The sequence below is a fragment of the Labrus bergylta genome, chromosome 10, assembly GCF_963930695.1.
Source record: "Labrus bergylta chromosome 10, fLabBer1.1, whole genome shotgun sequence".
In the NCBI taxonomy this organism is placed as follows: Eukaryota; Metazoa; Chordata; class Actinopteri; order Labriformes; family Labridae; genus Labrus; species Labrus bergylta.
The window spans coordinates 3,737,116-3,758,371 of NC_089204.1; the positions used below are offsets into that span (position 1 = coordinate 3,737,116).

A 21,256-nucleotide genomic window follows, 5' to 3' on the forward strand; every position below is an offset into this window, starting at 1 on the left:
GTTTCTACCCTTTACAAGCCCTGATCGGAGAAGAGTCACGACCCACCAGGAGTCACTTGCTGTGCATGAAGAGTCATAGGAGACGTTTTTAGGAACTGATTACTTTAAAATGTTCAATTACAAATAGTGCGTAGTATTGAGTGTGAATGATACCAGAGATTCACTGACTGAACATCAGGGCTGATAACAATAGAGATGTTTAATATGACAATATGACGCCCATTCAAATACTGATGCTTTTTTCTTTATTCTGAGTAATATCTGTTGTTTAAATAAGAAATGTGATTGGATGTATTTAAATTCTTGAAAGAAGTCTCTCCTCTTGAAATGTCACTGGAGCACGTCTTACTGTCTTTGCACACCAAGTCAGTTTTTTTCGTCCGTAATTGACGCATGTTTAAAGGCTTTATATGTGATATTTTGATCCAGCAGATGTCGCCCTTGAGCACCAGCATGAAACCAAAACAACTTGCACTGCATTGTTGTGTTAGCATGCTAATGCTAGCGATCTTTATTCTGCTCGTATCTTCACACTGCATTTAAATTGACCTGAAATGAGCGTGATCTAGAAACACAGTTAAGCAGTGAGTACAGTATGTTATTCTTCTTTTCTCTAGTCCCTCAATTAAACAACTTTTATACTCGAGGGGAGGAGTCAGCCGGCCGTCCCGGCGATGTAAACAAACTGAAGATAGGACTCTAAAAACTCTGAAAACATCACAGACAGTGGGACTCGGGTGTTACACCCATTGTAGACAGTCATGACTCACAGAGTTATTTTCAGAGGATATACCGTATTTTCCGCACTATAAGGCACACCGGATTATAAGGCGCACCTTCAATGAATGGCCTATTTTAGAACTGTTTTCATATATAGGGCGCACCGGATTATAAGGCGCATAGAATAGAAGATACTGCAGTCAAACGTTTGACTGGGGTTGCGTTATGCATCCACTAGATGGAAAAAGGGAATGTCAACAAAACAGTCAGATAAAGTCAAACTTTATTAATCGTTCTGACAACTCCGTTCACTCCCATGGTAACGATGTTCAAACGTTAATGTGTATATTAACAATATCTCCCAGCCTTGTTCACTCTTCTCCCAAACGTGGAGGGGAACTTTTCCCTGATTCAGTAAACACGTAACCGAAACAGTCTGATACCACTAAATCAAACGTTAGTGCATTCACAATAACTCAACGTTGTTCAAACGTTAATGTGCATATTCACAATATCTCCCAGCCTTGTTCAGTTGTAAACACGTAAAAGAAACACAGTCTGATACCGCTAATTCAAACGTTAGTGCATAACTCAACATTGTTCAGTTACGTATAACACGTAAAGCTCACTTTTTCAGTTCATTCCCCGTCCACGAATCCCTCGAATTCTTCTTCTTCAGTGTCCGAATTGAACAGTTGGGCGAGTACGGCATCCAACATGCCCGGCTCCCTCTCGTCATTATCCGAGTCAGTGTCGCTGAGCGCCGTGTACAACCAGTATGGATCAACCAATTAACCAATTGATCCATATATAAGGCGCTCCGGATTATAAGGCGCACTGTCGTTTTTTGAGAAAATTAAAGGTTTTTAAGTGCGCCTTATAGTGCGGAAAATACGGTACTTGATTTCTATTATGTTTAAGTGTAAAAATCACATATAAAGCTTTTAAGAAGAAACACGATCTCATGTTATGTCAATCGTGTTTGCACATTATTTTTTACTAGAACAGATTCAATTGTCTACATTTTTTTTTTGCATCCATCCCTGTCCGTGGTGTATGCTTTGTGGAAATTGGTGGTGTTCTTTTGTGTGTTTGGTTCCAGTATAGCTAGCACTGTATCAATCTGGACCACTGACAAACACACCTGGAAGTGATCAGGATGATTCTGCAGCTCCTTTTCTATGACTCAAAGATCTCTTGTTTCATTGGTTGAACAGAGATGAGGTTCTCTTGTGTTGATTTGATTTGGGATGTTTTGTTTCTATACTCTGTTTCCTGAGAAACCCGTTTATTTCTCTCTGTGCTTACATAATCATGACACTACTGTGTGTCCAGCCTGTTTCTAAAATCAGGTTTTGTACTTTTTTCCAGGCTGATAGTACATGTCTTTAAACAGTTATTGACAGATCATTTACACGTATGCTCTTTCTGCCTGTAGTCATCCTAAGCAGACATTGACAAAGTGTTCTGATGAGAACAAGGAAGCGTGCAGCACCAGCCTGGACCCAGACCAGACATCTTGACATCCATCAAGTGGAGGTTTAGGGCGAGAGTGTTCTGTCAGGGCAGGTTTTAAACACACCGCTGTTGTAGCGAGGCGCTGCTTCCTTTTTTAGCTCGAGACTGAGTCCAGGTCAGCTCTGAGAGGTGGGTGCTGGCAGCAGAGAAGCGTCCAGGCATGTAAATCATCCCAAGATCAGTACAGGAAACATTACACACACACACACACACACACACACACACGCACACGCACACGCACACGCACACGCACACGCACACACACACACACACACATACATACAGACACACCTACACACACTATCTTTCTTATCCTGCAAGTTTTCTTCAAACACACTTTACATTTTGACTTCACAATGACGTGAATCTAATCCCAGAATTTTTCCGACCACATTTTAACATTTCTTTGCAGGTTTTTCCAGATTTTCCAGAGAACTTGACATCAGAGAACTCGGGTAGTAACTGGCCTTAGACTTTGGAGCAGTGTTGGTCTCATGTTGAGTTGGGGTATAAAAGTTGTGTCCTGGGTTGCAGAGGATACTGTGAGAAGCTAACAGGGATTTTGGCTCTACATGTAGCATACATCACGTTGTCGCATTCATCATGTTGGGGATGTCGGACAATTTTACACAAAGTTTGAATCTAGATTCTTAAAACCAGGCTGAAGAAGGCTCATGAAAACGTATGCTCATTTTGGCTGCTTGGTTTCCAGTCTTTAAGGGTCACTAAACCCCAGAGATTCGGCTAAAGTGCATCAACTCGAATTTCAAGTAGGCGGCGGTAGTCTGTAATCATCATTCCAAAAAGGGGAAACTGGAAGAGGATGAGGAAGAAAGCGGATAAGTAAACCAAGACAACAGGTGGAAATTATCTAGTTAGCTAAATCTGGTACATAGCATCTTTTCTCTTCTGAGACTAATATTATTTTGTGCATTATTCCTGATTCAAATAAACTAACAAACTAAATAACTCAAGTAAGGTATTATAACTTTTGGATTAATTTGTACTTGTATCATCACTATTAGGGTGTTGTTATGCTGAAAACAACTCTTCACCTGTGTCACTTCTCCTTAACAAATTGAATATTTAAAAATATTTTTTGCTTCTGACTACTCACAGCACTTTTACACTGCAGGTCACACCTACACATTCACACACTGATGGTAAAGGTTGCACACATTCATACACATTCATATGCCACCAACGAAGCAGCAGGGTTAAGTGTCTTGCCCAAGGACACATCAGACATGTGGCAGGAGCTGGGGATTGAACCCCCAGCCTTCCGGTTGAGAGACAACTGACTCTACCAACTGAGCCACAGCCACCCCAAGACATATGTGTGAGAGTACTTATTTTTCTGAAGTCTCTTTTGACATTTCTTGCATACTTACAGTCAGCTTATCAGACAATGATTCGAATCATATTTCATACTTTTACAAACTGTGTGCTGTTATCTTTCTTGTCAGGCTTCTGTTCATCCTTCAGTGTACTACTGGAACATCTCTCCTGCCTCTATAGTTCCCAGCCAGGATTATCTATTTGTAGCTTTTTTTATTTTTCCAGCACAGTTGCATACGTAGCAGTTCCTTGGAACTGTTAGTAGTTAAGCCACATACCCCAGCTTGGACATGACAAGGTTGGAGTGTAAACAGGAAAGTGTTCTCAGGCTTGGGGACATAGTTGGATATGTGAGGCAACACGATGTCAATACAGGGATCAAATGGGGTCAAACTGCCCCCCCACAACAGACATACTATCAACCAACACACATGCATACTTTGTGTGGGATCTCCCCCCCCTTCAAGGCCCGGGCTGAAAACAATACAACGTGACACACAAAACATGCAGATACACACACACGTTCACACACAAATTCATTATCAAACTCGCTGTTATGTTCTTATACATCATCATTAAGAGAGTTTGTTGATACTAATCTGGTCAGGTATTTTTGTGTATTAAAGAAACATGACATACACCTTAACTACAAAGTCAGAGCTTACAGTGGTTCAGCCAATCACAGAGTCATATCAGAGCTGTCTACCTGTTCTGATCACTGAACCCAGAGAGAGAGTGAAGGCAGCAAGCTTACATAAGAGAGCTCACTCTACTGCTTACATCCAACTCCCATGATTTAAAATTCAAGTGGAAGTGTATAAACACCATGTACTGTAAGTATTAATGGACCAAGCCTGAGTGACATCACCCATCTGTTCCTGCAGGGGGCTCCGGAGGCTCATAAAAAGTGTCAGCCGCCACGATGGAAATCTTAACTTTCAGTCAACCTAAGGACCTCTTTTTTTTAAAGATTTATTTTTGGGCTTTTTGTGCCTTTAATGCAGAGAGAGGACAGTGGACAGAGTTGGAAACCAGGGAGAGAGAGTGGGGAATGACATGTGGAGGGGGGCCACGGGTGGAGGTGAACCCGGGCCTCCTGCTCGAGACGACAGCCTCAACACATGGGACGCGCGCCCTAACCATTGCGCCACCAGCGCGCCCCAACCTAAGGACCTCTTGACGAACCGTTACATCGCGGCCACCTGTCAGTCATGTCAGCAACGCACCTAACAGATGCATAGCCCGGACAGTGTGTGCCCGTGAGGACAATAACTACTTAGACCAATATCGTTTTTTTGGACCAGGCTGTTAACATGTTTATTCTTGCTTTAAAAACTGCATTTTTAAATGTGGTGTGTATGTGACTTCCTGTGTTTCTGCAGCCAGCCTCAAGTGGACCCTCGACGAACTGCAGGATTTTGCACTTCCGTATTGGCTTCATTTTTCAACCCTGGAGGTTGCCGCTTGATAAACACCACATATTATTGCACTTATTTATAAAACTCGGCTCTAAACATCTGTGTCCTTTGCTCAAGAAAGTTGAAAGACCTCACAAAAATAAGAGAAGAAGAGAAGGCTCTCTTCTACAAATTGCATTTTTTTTTGGTTTCGGAAATGATGTCACCAGTTTTCTCTAATCAAAGAATCCAGCCTGACCACTCAGCTTGAAGACTTGCTGCGCCCTGAAAGGGTACTACCAGTCACTTTAACACTGGGACACTAAGACAAAGCGTATCATGTACACTGCCTGAGCACTCGGAGCGCTGGCGGCTGACGTTAAGTATGATGTGAGTGTGATGGTCCAGTGCCTAACAGGACATGTCAATCAAATGTCATATTGTTTTAGAATATGATCTGAGAGGTTCTCAGAGTTAATCTGAAGTTACTTCAAAGCACTTTCTGACATAAATAAGGTATAAGAAACCATCATAAAGTAAAGGTGAGAGGGAACATTTCCTCAGATGTCACATGTGATGGATGGAGAAACAAATGAATGAACAGACAGATGTCGATACGTCCCGTCCCTTCCATCGCTGATATCAACAACAGTTATTTCATGAACACAGAGTGATGATTTATATCGTCTCTCACCTCTTTCGCTGACACTTTCGATCTCAGCATCTTCACAGCTGCTGTACTCGGGTGTGGTACCTCCCTCCTCCTCTGAGCTGCTAATGCTGGTCTGCCTCTTCCCTCCGGCCCCCAGACCCCGCTTCGACTTGTAGGGCCTCGGCGGTGGCGGACGCAGAGATTCTGATTGGTCAGAGCTTAGTGAATCATTCCGCAGCATGCTCTCAGCCTTCTCCCTTTTGGTCCGTCTAGCTACAGGTCCCTGGCCAGGCGCTAAGCCAGGGCCTGTACTTTGGGGCTCTCTAAGTTCAGGAGGAGGGGTTTGCTGAGCAATGTTGTGTTCATGTGGCCCTCCAACCCCACCCACCGTCCTCTGACCAGGCCGCACGCCGTCCCCTACCTCCCCTACTACAGACATGCCCCGACCCTGTGTGGGCACAGGGTGGCCCCGGCCTCCAGGAAGGACCGGCCCTGCTTGGCGAGGGGGGGCACCACTGTGGTCCATGTTATGATAGCCCCCCTCTTCTGTCCGTCTTCCCACAGGATCATGCTCCAGAGAGCGTCCCTTTGACAGCCGCCGACCTTCCCTGCGCTCCCTGGACTCCCCCCTGAGGTCCCGGTCCATGGAGACCTGAGTCTGCAGTCTGGGCTGACGGCGCTCTCCTCGACCAACTCCCTTCCCATTTCTCCTGGGGGGAAATCAAAGCAGGGATGGAGAGGCAAACAAAAGTAGAGGTGAGAGTGGATGACAGACAAGGTATTTTATTTCATGCACACACATCAATAAATTCTCTGTTAACGTGTTTGTTGTTTAAGATTAACTTCTGAGGAAAAGCCTCCTCTCATCACCAATCGAGTAAGTGATTTTTTACATTGAAGGTCTGAAAGGACCTCAGACAGACCTCTGAGGAAAGTGTGAAGAACTCTTTGGAAAAGGAGCGTAACCGGTGCTACATTGTGTTGATTTCTCCTCTGACGTGTCACCTATATTTGTCAGCTTACGTGTCTCTCGGTGGTTCACTACGTGACCTAGCATCAGTGCCAGGTGTGGTCCCAGGCGCACCAGGTCGGTTGGGGTCTTGGATTGCGGGGGTGGATCCCGGGGGTGCTTGGGAGCGTGACCGGAGCTTCTTGTCACCTGGCGTTTGGCACACAGACAGCTCACTGACAGCTGAACCGAGGGGATTTCCAGCCGGACCGGTGAACCACTCGCCCGGCTTGGTCAGGATGTCCTGCTGCTTCCGGCAGTTATTACACACCCAGATCACCTGTTGGAAAAAAAAACCCAGCATAGGTAGAGATTACAATCACAGCTACACAAATTGTAATGATGAATATATTGTTCATAGAGTGACATGACATTCATTTACAGAACATAACAGAGGGTTAAACATTGTTTTCTGGGTTTTTTTTCTTGATGCAGCCTGTAAATCCATCTCAACCAGCTACTTTCCTAACAAATAATCTAAGGCTGGGCTTCACTCAATCGCAGTGACAGTCAAACAGGAAATAGAAGAATGCACAGCCTAAAGAGCTGCAATACTGCCAATTAGTTCTCCAGAAAAAAAAAAGGCTTTTATGGAAGCTTTTTAAGATCACCATCATGGCAGTTCTACCAACGAGCAGCTTGGCTTTCAACTGTGGGCTGCTTCTGTCCTCCAAATGAAGCACACAAAGCCAACTGGATGATAAAAGGATATTGTACTCGCTGCCAAAAAAAAATATCTATCAGTCTCCTATCGTTCTTTTTTTCCCTATCACACATATGCACACGGACCATGCATAGGCTGTGTTCACACACTGGAGTTGTCAGGTTATGTAATTTGTGTGTACACAAAAATATAACGCTAATGATTCGTTTTTCATTACATAGTTTTGAAGGACAACCCAGGCACAGTTCAATAAGGACCACATACTCTACCTGATGCTAATGCCTTCTGCAAGTGATGACAATTTACAGCTTTACAAAACCTGTTTCAAACCTGGACGCTACTCTTACACATTTTTTGGGTAAATTCTCAAATAAGTACAAACATTTTCAATAAGTGAGGGAGGGGAGAACAAGATGCTTCTTCATGTCTCTCTTCAAATACAGTACACCAGACTCCATTGGCAAAAATAGCAATTGTATTTTGAACTAAGTCCTGTGTTCTGCAAGGTAAAATAACAGCTTTTACACAGCGTCTCATGGCTTTGTTTAAAGCAATGAAATGACTGAAGAAGTTAAAGGCAAGTGGAGCATTTTCAAAACTTTTTAAAGCTAACGGACATTTTAAAAAACATGGCATGTTTAAAATCAGCTTCTCCATCGATAAAATGTCCAATTTCCTTCAGCTATGAGAAGTCTAGTACAGGGTTTGTGTTTATATTTCATCTTCTTAACATCCTTCTGTTTCTGAACTGCAACCTTTTTTTATCAAGAGTATTTTTATGACCGAGTGTTTTAACTTTAACAACACTTGTGCAGAAGCTTCAGAAGGCCCAAATTTAGAGGGCTTCAAACATACGCTCACAGAAATGCATCAAAAACAAACGTGACGTCTTTGATGACTCTTCCTCTGTGCACATGTCCTGTCAACATCGCTGTCGGCTCATATCGATGAGGGATGTGGGTTACATCCCAGAATAGATATGAGGATTCATCCAGCAAGGCAGAGCGGAGCGTGAGGGCCTGCAGTGTGAACGCAGTCATAGTCCTGTGTTGACATCAGTGCCAGAAGAGGGGATGACAGGGGAAGTGAAGCTGGGCGGGAAATAAAGAGACAGTGAGAGGATGGAGGAGGAGAAGAGGGAGGGTGGGGGGGTGGGGGGTTAGAGTCAGTCCCTCTCCTCCAGCCACCAGGGTTCTCATTACTCCTGAACACTCCCCAATGACTCTTTAAAGAGAGCTAAAATAAAACACTCTGGCATCGGCCATCTCCAACCCCCCACCCCTCTTCCTCTACCCCTCTTTCTCACCCCCCTTTCCTTTCCCTTCCATTTCTCCCTCCTCCAGATTGCTTTTGATTAAAGCTACAAAAGCCGAGGAGAAAACAGCTTTACACCAACGCAGCTATATTTATCCTGCCAAACACCCCAGCACCACCAGGGAGAGAGAGAAAACGTGTGCTCAAACACACACACACACACACACACACACACACACACACACACACACACACACACACACACACAGAGCAAAGAAAGCAAAACACCGCCTCATGTGGGACATTATAGCTTTGGTAAAAACATCCACCAATCTGTGATTTTCTGCAGCCAGACCAACAAAGTGGACGGCTGCCAAATCAACACTGCAGTGCTAGTCCACTTGTTCATACATGTGCAAGGAGGAAGTTACGGCTAGCTGCAAGAAAGTCAAGCAGAAATGTAATACTCCTTGATTAATCTCCTGCATTACGTCCAACTCGTGAAATAAAAGGTATAAAACTTTACATTAAATTTATTACAAAAACGCTGGGTGTTTTTTCTAATCCACAGATATTGGCTTAAAGGGTAATTCTGGTATTTTTACCGGACCACCATATTTTATTTTGTGTATTAGAATCTTTTTTTAAAGGTTTGTTTTGTGGCTTTTTATGCCTATATTCAGAGATATGACAGTGGATAGAGTCATGAAGTCAAGGTGGGGAGTGGGTTATGACATGCGGGAAAGGAGCCACAGGTCAGATTCAAACCCTGGGCTGCCCGCTTGGAGGACTATAACCTCTGTTCATGGGTCGTGCGCACCAACCTCTACCCTAATTGTGCCCTAAGATTTTTTTAATTGATTTCTTTTTTAGGGAATTCGGTCAGAGTCAGACTGTAATTGCTGCAGTGTAATGGGGAAAAGCACCTACTTGGTCAGACTTGGTGACAAAGATTATATTGCAGCCATTGCAACCTATTCCTGGGCTGCAGACTGAGCTATGTACCAGAGCAATTCCTTGAACCCTCATGTCATTTATACAGTATTTAATCCAAATAGAAAAAGTTTAAAAATCCTGAAAAGGCTCTATACGCCCAGATAACTGCAAAACAAATCCCAGCGCTGGATGGAGCGGGATCTTTTGGGCTGTTTGTAAATAATTGATTTGTGATTCTAAATCTGACATTTTATATATATTTTTTTTATCCCTAATAAAATTCTGCAATCAGAGAATAATGTGCTTTTCACCACCCACTATGAGTAACAAATTAAAGCTGAGAAATGAAATTGTACAGCCATTATGCAGCTGCACAATACAAGGCAGGTGTGTGTACTTCTGAATATTCATGCATTTACCCTTTAAAGTAAAATATAGGTCTATATGTTTAGAGTCTTATAGTAAAAAAAAAGCAAAGCCCAAAAGACACATTCAACTTCTCTGCAATTTAATCAGAAATCAGCATTTACAGAAAAAGGAACACATTATAAATAATTGTCCTACAATCACTTAGGTAGAAATATCTGAACATTAAATGTGGGTGTACAACAGTTGAGGGCTCCCAAAAAAAATCCTGCCATGCTAATTTTGGAGGGAAATATACTTGTAATTGAACTTCTTTAATTAACTATTCAGCAAATGTGAATAAACAAATTAATCATCTGCATTGAAAAATTAAGCATGATTTAAAAATAACCAGGAGAAGCCCATTTGCTAACAAAAGCTGCTTGAAATTAGAACATATCCCATGATTGGATAATAAACTTCTGATGCTCTTCCCTTTGAAAAAGCTACGCCCCAGCCTGTGAGCTCAAAATCTCTGACCATGCCACAGGGCATAGCAGTTCCTATGTGGCATCAGACACAGGGGCTCCTCGCAGATCTGGCACATCCAAGATGTCATCTGGTGCCTCCCCTGTGTTTTGCAGTGGCTGCACTGCATGCTCCCGACAACTTGGTACCATTTAGTTGGCTGGATGGCCACAGGAAGGTGCTCCCATGATGGCACTCTCGGCGCAAGCCTGTATCTTCTTCGCCTTTGCACACATCCCCTCGGTCTGTATCTCCTTCCACTACAGTTGCAGCAGCAGCAGCAGCCACAACTGCGTCTCCCAGAGACAGGTGCTCTATATTTGCGGTATCCTCTGGCTTTATATGGATGGGATGCAGCTGCTCGTCTCCGTCTCCACTGACTCGGGGTTTTAGACCTGCTCCTCGGAGCTCTCTGCGGAGGTACCGGTGTTGTTGCGGGGAACGGGAGAATGGCGCCAGAAGTTGAATGCAATTTCAGAGGAGAAGAAGGAGTGGAATAAAACGGGTTTTCTTCTTTTGGAGCAACAAGCTCATTCTCCCCTGGACTAAAAACAAACAGACAGGCAGAAATATATCTTAAAAACAGCCATGAAAAGACAGTCTGGTTCAACCCCTTTACACCCCTACAATTTATATAAAGAAGAGTACTCAAGCCATTAAGGCAGACAATAAGGTTACTAAGACGAACCTTTTTTTTCTTATTATTATTAATCATGTCCAATAATTGTGTTAGTAATTTATTAAAGTATATTTCAAAATTTAAGGGTTGTTGTCTGTAACGGTGCCCTATTTTAAGAAATGTTGGGGTCTCAATGACTCAGAGTTTTAGTGTTGATCCACTAGATTTATAAAGCCGAAAGCCACGACTCAGACTGAAGTGGCTTTTACCTCAGCTTCAGGGCAATTTCACTCACCTGAATAACTATGACACAGGTTCATGGTTATTATAAGGGTCTAACAACAGAACTGGTAGAGGCCTGACAGAGAAAAGGCAGACAGATGTTTTTTTAAAAAGAAGAAACTTTGACATTGCTCACTTGAGAGCCTCCAGACTTAATTGGCAAACCACAGACCAAAGCAGTAACCTGTCTGCTGTCCGTAATAATCAGTTTCTTTGTGTTATTGTTCACTGAACAAATATTGTGCTGCATATGAACTAAGACGCTTCCTCTTAAAGTCCTGCAATGACACACACACACAAACGAACAAATCAAAAGCCCAAAATCTCCAGTTTTCTGCTGAATTAAAGAACTGTTTTGACAATTGAGTTTTTGTGTGCGTCTCAGAAAGGAGTGATGTCATAGTTATATTTAATTAGAAAGTATTTTAAAAATAATTATCATTACATTTTTTGGTATCTAAAACCTAGCCCACCCTGTGAGTAGTGAGGAAAATTAAAGAAGTGCATCTCATGAATGTTAAGATGTTTTTGTTAAACAGTCTGCAGGTCAAGGTAACCAGGAAGTAAATATACAGCATAAACTCCTCTTTAGGTTACAAAGCCGTGATTTATTAATTACGTTAAATATTAAAGCTAATCCTGCCTTTAATGCAGAGGTAAGCACCAAAACATTACTGCTTAACACATTATTTATCATTATTACAAAACCCAAAAGACAGGTAAAAGATTTGACACACATCAAAAATTAAATGTAATATTTTGTTAATAACTATTTCATTATTTGTTACCTTAACAATAACTCAATATAGGCTACATTTTGCTGTGTGTACTACTTCAGTCTAGGATTAAAAACATGACAGGAGGGCTTAAGTGTAATGAAAAATGTAATGAATTTTTAGGTTTACAGAGGTTTAAAGTTTAAAGGCCCTCTAGCTGGTCAGATATCATATTAGTGATTGATATGGTCAATAAGGACTACGGACTATGGACTACACTTTTGTCAATAGCTGATCTATTTTTTATTTTTTAAATCTATTTTTTAGTATCTATTTTTTTTTGTACATTTTTAATTTTTCTTTTTTTTATTTAAATTGTAGTGTTCACTTTTTGTCTGCAATCTTTGCTCTTTGCTGCTGTAACAATGTAAATTTCCCAATTGTGGGATAAATAAAGGATTATCTTATCTTATCTTAAATTCTGAAAAATAAAGAATTTGGATTTGAATTTTCTGAAATGAAAAAGAAAATTAACACAGCTTTGAAAAGCAATTACTGTCATATTGTGAAATACAAACAAATATATTTTAATTATTATAAACAATGAATGTGACAGCAGAGAAGAAAGGAGTTAACTCCAGATAACTAGATTGCTGTTAACATATTTTATACCTCATACCTGCAGTGTGTTTGATTCTTCTAACACATTATGTAGGTCAACATCAATCTATCTAACCAGCTGCTTCATTAATCAACGACTTCAAACACGCCGACGATGAAAGTTAGCTTGTTAGCTTGTTAGCTCAGGTAGCTACAAGAATGTCAGGTGTTGAACTCACTCGTCCACGTCGGACTCCGTCGCTGACACAAGCTGGTCGGTGTCTTCGGGAAAATTCCACTCGGTTCTGCTGACGGCGTAACATTCCTCCCATGAGAGATTTCCGGTCACTTTATCCAGAAGACGCCACGACTCGCTGAAACGCCGGCCTGACATGTCGTCGCTTGAAGATTGGAGATGCGTAATGAGTGTCGGGTCTCGTATCTGCAGGTTAACTCAGTGGTTCCCAAAGTAGGGGTCAGGACCCCCTGGGGGCCGTGAGACACTGAGAGGGGGGTCAACATCCCTTCCATAACCTTTTTTTTTTTTTTTTAAATGATTTAACATTTTACATTTACCTATTATTGTGAAAATACATACAAACTAGTAACCTAGTTGACTTTATAATTTAGAGAAAACATTTATAATTCAACTTTATTTATAGGATTTATTCTGAGATGAAACTGATATGTTTGCAAATATCTGCAAGAAGGCAAGGCAAGTTTATTTATATAGTTGAGCACATTACAGCAACAAGGCAATTCTATGGAGTCCCTGAAGTCCAAAAAGTTTTAAAAATATATGTAGCCTACAGTATATCTTGTGTGCACAAGATATTCATTTGTGTGAATTTTATACTGTTTATACTGGGAATTCATTGGCTCCATTCAATTCCAAGTGCTTCACACAAGACATTAAAAAGCCTCATGACAAAGAAAAAAGAAACATTAAAATAGAAAATGTAAAAATCACAAAAAAATGATCATATGGGAAAGATTAAATATCCTGAAATAGGCCTTTAAAAAGAAATATCCAAAAGAAATAAAGAAATATGAAAGTGTAAAACAATAGCAAAAAATACCAGTATCCCCTATCAAATAATGCTACCAGAACAAATGTATAACAATTATATTACATTACATGACACTACTCTATATTGTCAGAGCATATAGTGTAGCATCAGTTTTGGTAGCCTATCTATTATTTAAGATTCGGGGGGAAAGCATATATCTATGGACAATAACCTCCTATCATATATTGCTCCAAGGGCGGAGTTTCTTTAGAACACCACTACTCTAGCAGTTCAGATTTTAGAGGAAGCACATATCGATATGGACGAAAAGCCCCTCAAATACTGTTCCCTTACTGCACAGTAGCACCTCTTGATGGGGAGCACTATTCAATAGAACACCTGTTCAACATTTTCTTAAATAACTTTATTGGAAATTTCATACAGACAAAACAGACAAGTACCAAAACAATGTGTACAAGACAAAAATAATATAACTTGAAGGAGATAGATTAAAGATATAGAAAAAAAACAGATCCTGCAAACAAGCCACATTGATGTACAGGTGTAAAAATACTAAACGCTTCTCGGCTGGTCAGAGGTTACTCCTCAAGAATCTCGCTTAAAATCTCTTCTGTTAGGCCTTCTTAAAAAAATCTATTCATCTAATGTATTGGTTAGGTAGCGTTTTCTAGTAACACATTTATAGATTCAGTAAGAGTTAGTTATCTCCTCTTTCAAGCAGTTATTGTGCCTCACCTTTGTGTTGATAGTGCAGAACAAATGGCCAGTGTTGTGGAGAGATGGAGTGGTGAGCTGTTATTTTAAAAGACACTCACTTAATCCCACAGTAATCCCTGTATTAGATCACACTCCGATGGTGAAACAAGCGCTGGAGAGGAGAATAGTCGGGCAGAGACGAGCATGGCTGCAATCTCGCACACACACACAAAGAATGGACATGCATGTTTGTGGCGTGTGCACGCTCACACAAATCCTTTACTGTACATGCAATCAAATTTATGCACACAAGCAGATACAAACGGCTGCTTTCATCCACACATACACAAACTGCAACAACATCAGCAATGTGTCACAGCCCCCTCGCCCCCTGAGATGAGTTTGTGAGTGAAGGAGAGAGCGCAGAGAGCGAGAGAGCGAGCGAGAGAGAGAGAGAGAGAGTATAGCTTCTCTGCAGATGGAAACTAGGACACCAAACCCCTGTGTGTGTTTGTTTTGCGTCCTGCTGCATCTGTGTGTGTGTGTCCATCTGTGTATGTGTCTATTCGTGTCTGTCATGAGGCGGGAGTGTGTATCCGCTGGAGTGTGTAACCGCATGTGTGCATCGTTGCTCATGTGTATGTGGTGCATTTGGGTGCATGTGTGTGTGTTATAAAGTAAAACAATGAATTATCCAGCAGTGAAATCTATGAGTGTGTGCAGCTTGGTGTTTGTTTCCTGGAGAGATGCAGGCATTTGTGTAATGTAAAGATTGTAATGTACATGAAACAATTAAGAGGTTCAATTCCCAAGCTCCTCTTTGGTGCCTGCGTTCAACTCAGTGTTCATATCAGTTTTCTCTTACTGTGTTTCAAGTGTTTGTAGCCAATAGCATTTGGAGAAAAAAAAAGTCTGATCCCAAAAGTCTGCCAAATCATCAACTAATGTTGACCTTTACATTATTGAGCCTGTTCTTGTTTTTCTTCTAAAAAAAACTCATTGAAAAAATCTTAGCTGGAAAAACAATAACTGTAAAATATTCAATAAAATGGACTGGGAAGCCTGGGGTGTTGCTAAGGAAGAAATAATGTTCTGTGAGGTGCCAGCAAGCCCCCCCAACATTAAAATCAGTATGTTATGACAAGTAGTACTCATTTTGTTGGTGCACTATGTTGTCAGCCTCTCTCTGTCTCAGGTCAGACCTGATGAACACATGAATAATTGTTTTAAATAGACAATGACCAGTGGTGGACAGTAACAATGTTATTTTACTTGAGTGCTGCACTTCAGTAAATTACTTTCAGTATCTGTACTTTACTTGAGTATTATTTTTCATTTGAACATACTTTTGACTCCTCTATATTTTCGATGAACGTTCTCGTTACTTGCTACTTTTGCTCTGCATTCAACTGATGAATTTTATTTTCTTATTGAAAGTCTTCAAAAGACAATAAACTGTGTTCATGAAGTTCTGTGTTTGGCTTGTCTAAGTGGTGTTGCCGTACCTGTATGTCTCACCCAAACACAGAGCAAACGTCACTCAGATCAGGCAGTTCATTGAGTGGTGGTAATCAAGTATATTCTAATTAATTAAAGCAAATCTTTCAATCATGTGAGTTTAAAAAATGTAAATGATTTTTTTTTTAAATAAACATAACGTAGCAGGATGTACTCACAAAAAGTAGTTTGAATGAATGAAAGAGCTCTCCCCATTTTTCAAGATATTTTTGCGGCCTTTTGCCTTTATTAGGTAGGACAGCCGAAGAGAGGCAGGAAATGTTGGGAGGCGAGAGTGGGAGACCACATACAGCAAAGGGCTGAGGTTGGATTCCAACCCATGACCACTACGAGTACTATATCCTCTGTACATGGGGCACGCAATTTAACCGCTAGTCTGACGACGCCCAAATAGTTAAGTAGTTTTAAATGGAAGTACTCCAGTACTTTAAATCAAGAAATAGTTTGACTGAGCAACTTTCACTTTTATTGGAGTAATATTTGACCAGGAGTATCTTTAGTGTGACACAAGTAATAAGGTGAGTACTTGATGATCAAGCCCGGTTCTATGAGTGTGCAAAAGGATGCATTGCACCCCCACTTAAACTTCTGCACTCTCAATTGTGAATTTCTTTTGTACAATAATTAATCAAGGCTTTCAAATGACAACAGTGACTCAGATCATGTTAATTACATCCATCTGATCTGATGGTCATGACACTGTCTGTTCACCAGCGACCACATGCAGGACCCATAACACCTAAGCTATTTTTCATTGCTGTTGCCGGTCACTGTATCTGCACCAACTGTAATCTCAGATGCAGAACCAGGCCTGTTGATGATGATGAGGTATATGGCAGTCTATGGCACTCACAAAAGCAGCGATTTAAATAAATGGAACAAGAAGTTGTCTGTCACTGCCCATGAAGTGTTACATGCTGATGTCACATGACACTCCCAGTCACCATGGTCTTCATGCTTTTGGTACAGGTTAGGCTTAAACACACAGAAGGCCCGCTGCCTACAATCACACACATTTTCCCCGAGGGAGGGGAGAGGAGTGTGAGAAAAGGCGGGACCAGGAAGTAGAATCAGCCAATGACAACTTGACGTATGGCACCGGCAGCATGCGAGGCGGGCGCCGTAACCGAGGGCGTCAATAAATCCTGTGCTAAGGATGAAAGACTGCCACAAAGGAGATTAGTGTCCACAGCAGCTAATGAGGTACTATATCAGCACAACCCGGCACCCGCAGCATTACACACAAACACACACACACGTACAGTACACACATGCTCATACACGTATAAATGAATTCACAGGCACTCAAAGTGCATAGTATTTGTACAATAACACATGGAACACTAGTCGGACAAGCAAGCACAATGCATGATGGGATACACACACTTATTCTCGCTCACATACAGTACGAATACTGTAGACAGGCGGGTCCTTTTTGGTCAGATGGAACGTATGTTTTAACACACACACACACACACACACACACACACACACACACACACACACACACACACACACACACACACACACACAAGCACACACACACACACAAGCACACACACTTGTGCATCTTTATTAGGTCAGTGGGAGGACAACTTTAGCTTGAGCCTCATTCTCTACATAAACAAACACAGCCTGTTCTCGCAGGATTTGTCTGTGGGTGTGTGTGTGTGAGAGAGAGAGAGAGAGAGAGGGAGAGAGAGGGAGAGAGAGGGAGAGAGAGGGAGAGAGAGAGCGCTAAGCCAAGAGTTTGCACTCCTCCAATATAAAAAAAAAGAAACACATTTAATTGTGTTGGAATCCTCCCTCCCGAATCATCATCATGTTTGACACTCACACATACAAACACACAAACACACCTGTTTTCTTAACTTACACTGATTTAGTTGTTCAGTCATGACACTGCACTTCCCTATTTTTACCACTGAATGTCTCTGGTTAGCAAACTGTAGCACCTTGCAATGTGAAGACTCACCTAAGTGAGTGAGTGAGGGAGAGCTTAACATTTCAATGTGTGTGAAATAGGAAAAGAAATCAAGGATGCAGTCTGTTGTTAAATAATCACTGTATTACATTTCATCTGCTCTGTGTTGTAAGAATAAAACAGAGATTGCTTTATCCAGTTTCCTTCACACACACTGATTCGCTACACTTCTTAATCACTTGAGTATCCCTATTAATAATCATGGACTTGTTTGATATACAATCAATTTACAATTGTGCACAACACATATATAGTAGTCACATTTCTAATAGCTTAAAAGACCAAAGAGAACAGCTGTATCTGAATACAAGCTGAACCTAAGGGGGAGTTTTATGCTTTCTTTTTTCTGAGGTCGCTTTTATATGAAGTCAGGTGGACTCGGTGCGATTCAGAGATGAAGTTGTAACATCTTTGCATTTTTCATTTGATTCAGTTTGCTTTCAGACTGCTTTTTGTTAAGTGCACCAAAACATGTCAAATGTTGTGTACCGTAGCCACCTGTCACTAGTTGGGGCTGTAGCTCCGCTCAGTGACTATTGCCATCCAGCTCTAATGCTGCACTATGACCTTAAAGTGAACAACAAGATAGTGGAAGAATGGCATCCCGTAGCACGGCGCAGTTTGGCAGTGTTTTGATCTATAAAATGAAGATAAAGTAGGCCTAACATGTCGGCTGGTATATCCACATTAAGCACAGGCATGTTAACCTGTAATGAGGACTGAAGCCTGGTGTTGTAAGCAATCCTAACGTTAGTCACGCTCAGCAAACCTATTTAACATGGTTTACAGATGGCAAAATACAACCCACAATGCACTGCATTTTGGTTCAATCCTCGTGTTCAGAGCTACAGCGTACTAAACTCTTGTGCATTTGAAAGCAAACTATTTTTAAACGGACCAGAGTTCGGTTCTTTGGTCCGGACCAGAATTCATATGAGCATTCACACCACCCCAAACCAAAAGAACCATCGGACAAAGCGAACATTTTGACAACCCTATCGAACACATACAGATACAGTGTTGCTGGGGCGCTGGTGGTGCAGTGGTTGGTGCGCGCGTCCCATGTATGGAGGCTTTAGTCCTCAAAGTGGGCGGCCCGGGTTCGAATCCAACCTGTGGCTCCTTTCCCACATGTCAATCCCCTCTCTCTCTCTCTCTCTCTCTCTCTCTCTCTCTCGCTCTCTGATTTCCAGCTCTATCCACTGTCCTATCTCTCCATTAAAGGCACAAAAGCCCAAAAATAAAATAAAATAAAATAAAAGATACAGTGTTGCTGAAATATAAGATGACGCTGAAAGGTAATTGTTGAGGAAGACTGCATAATGTAATAAATCACCCAAAACCCTTACTGCCCATAAAGGGTGCAAAGAAACAAACCTACGGTCATCTTAAGCGGTCGCAGCAACAAAACCACAGTACAGAAACTTTTATAACTTTTAAACTGAAAGTTTACAGTCTGGAAGAAACATGTTTTTAGCATTTTGAGGTTTGAAATGTAAAACACCAGCATTGTGTTTGAAATATTAACATGAGCAACTTGAGGGTTAGCAGTGACACTAATACTAAGGAGCTTTGTGTATTGATAAAATTGAGAGTCACATTGTTCATGCTGCAGATTTTAAATCCTCGTCCTAATCCCTGTTCACACGGGACTAGTATTACCTGGGGACATTTAGTAATCTGTCATGATTCCAGAGGTTTTCTGTGTAATCTTAATCCCATTCAAATCTGTAATGTTCATCATTTGTGATGTGCAGATTCAACCAAACAAATGACTTTTAATAACTTTTGCCCAACACAAAAATCATATATGTTTTCATAGGACTAGACACCATTCGTTTTGATGGATGGAGTAAAAAACTAGGGAGAGAGAGAGTGGGGAATGACATGTCGGAAAGGAGTCATAGGCCGAACCCAGGCCCACCTTGGAGGACTATACAGCCTCCATACATGGTTTGCGACCTTACCGCTAGTCCATCTGCGCCCCCCCATGGGACACCATTCTGCTCCTTTGTTACCTTTTAGTTGAAAGACCAAGTGAGTATGTAATCTTTGCAACTTTTTCTGAACTTTATGCACGGATGAAACACACCCATAGCTACACCAAGAACTCAGCATTTTTGCTTTTGCTTGTAGCTTCTAGTATGTGAATGGATCAGTGCTGCACTGTGTCATATCTGCACTACAGTGTGTGCATATGTGCACATAAAACCCCATCGCAGAAAGACTGTTTATGTGTTTGTGTGTGTGTATGTGAGCCTGCTGTCTTAAGGGAGTGTGAAGCAACAACCAGGAGAGAGATGGCCCCCTTAAGACCAGTCAATGAGAGATGGACGCGGAGACGTACGCAGCTAGCGAGACTAGCGATCAATAGTAATCATGAGGCTCCGTGGCGTTAACAGCAGATGACACATCGCTCCGGCTTTTCTACTGCGCTGTAGCCTGACACAAAGAAGCACAGAGCCATAATTCCTTGTAGGCTTAGATCAATAAATATACATTTCCACAAGTATCAGACGCATAGTAGGATTATTCTTTAGGTATTCCTGCCTTCATGTGAAAGCTCATTTCTCTCACAGGCTGCAAGACTCACTTTTGTAACAGCAGCTGGGAGAAGGTTTCGTGTCAGATTTAACGAGTGTTCCTCCTGCCCAACAAATCTGTGTTTAGTCCCAAAAAAAAAAAAAAAAATGTGTGTGACGCTTGGAGGAAACCTACACAAGCACGACACAGACTTGTCTCTGATGTCTTAAGCACCTCCGTCAGGGCAAGCTGTGATGCACAACCATCACTGCATTATAGCAACATAATTGAACTAACATGTGATGAGTGAACATGCAGAGTCTCATATGACAAATGTGTAATACAGGAGGACTGTGAGGTAAGGACTTGAAACAGAGCGCCAGAGAGGAGATGTTTGTAGGAATATTAAGTGCTAATGTTAAGTGAAACAGCTACTCTGGGGTTGTCTAGATAACGAGGGAGAGTGGGGTATTTAATGAACCCCACGGGCACTGCCAACCCATTTTTGACTGGGAAGGGGCTAAGGGGCTCCTTCTGGCTCTTCATAATACTAAACTAGGCAAAAAATGCCTAGGCTCAGATTCCTAATCCCACGGACTATAAGAAGTAGACTTTTGGGTTTCACAAGGGAAGCCAATGTGGGGCTGGTCGACCTTAGGGGGTAGGTCGTGCACCCCATTTTTGGGGAGCCCAGATTTGACTTCGAACCCTCCGCCATTTTCCTTCATGTCATTCCCAGCTTTCTCCTCCGATTTTCAAAATAAAGGTGTAAAAAGCCCAAAAATAATCTTGAAAAAAAAAAATAGAGCTAATGTTGAGCTGCTGTAGAACTGTATTCTTTCATATGGCCAGCAGGGGGCAACTCTATTTAAACATTTTCCTTATTAGTTGTCTCAATCATAAGTGTTAAGTCTTCTTCTATGCAG

The 21,256-nt window shown here is 41.6% G+C and overlaps 1 protein-coding gene across 32 annotated transcripts in view; it reads right to left on the bottom strand.

Moving 5' to 3' along the window:
- LOC109993917 (regulating synaptic membrane exocytosis protein 1) overlaps positions 1 to 21,256 on the bottom strand; it is a 109,859-nt gene that overhangs the window by 43,808 nt on the left and 44,795 nt on the right. For 31 of the 32 annotated variants that reach the window (XM_065959641.1, XM_065959648.1, XM_065959653.1 and 28 more), the window contains 2 exons: positions 6,649 to 6,914; positions 5,668 to 6,335 (listed from right to left, as the gene is read on the bottom strand). In XM_065959641.1, coding sequence (XP_065815713.1) covers positions 5,668 to 6,335; positions 6,649 to 6,914 — 934 coding nt within the window. The remainder of the gene's footprint in view (positions 1 to 5,667; positions 6,336 to 6,648; positions 6,915 to 21,256) is intronic. The other variant, XM_065959640.1, reaches the window with a different exon arrangement.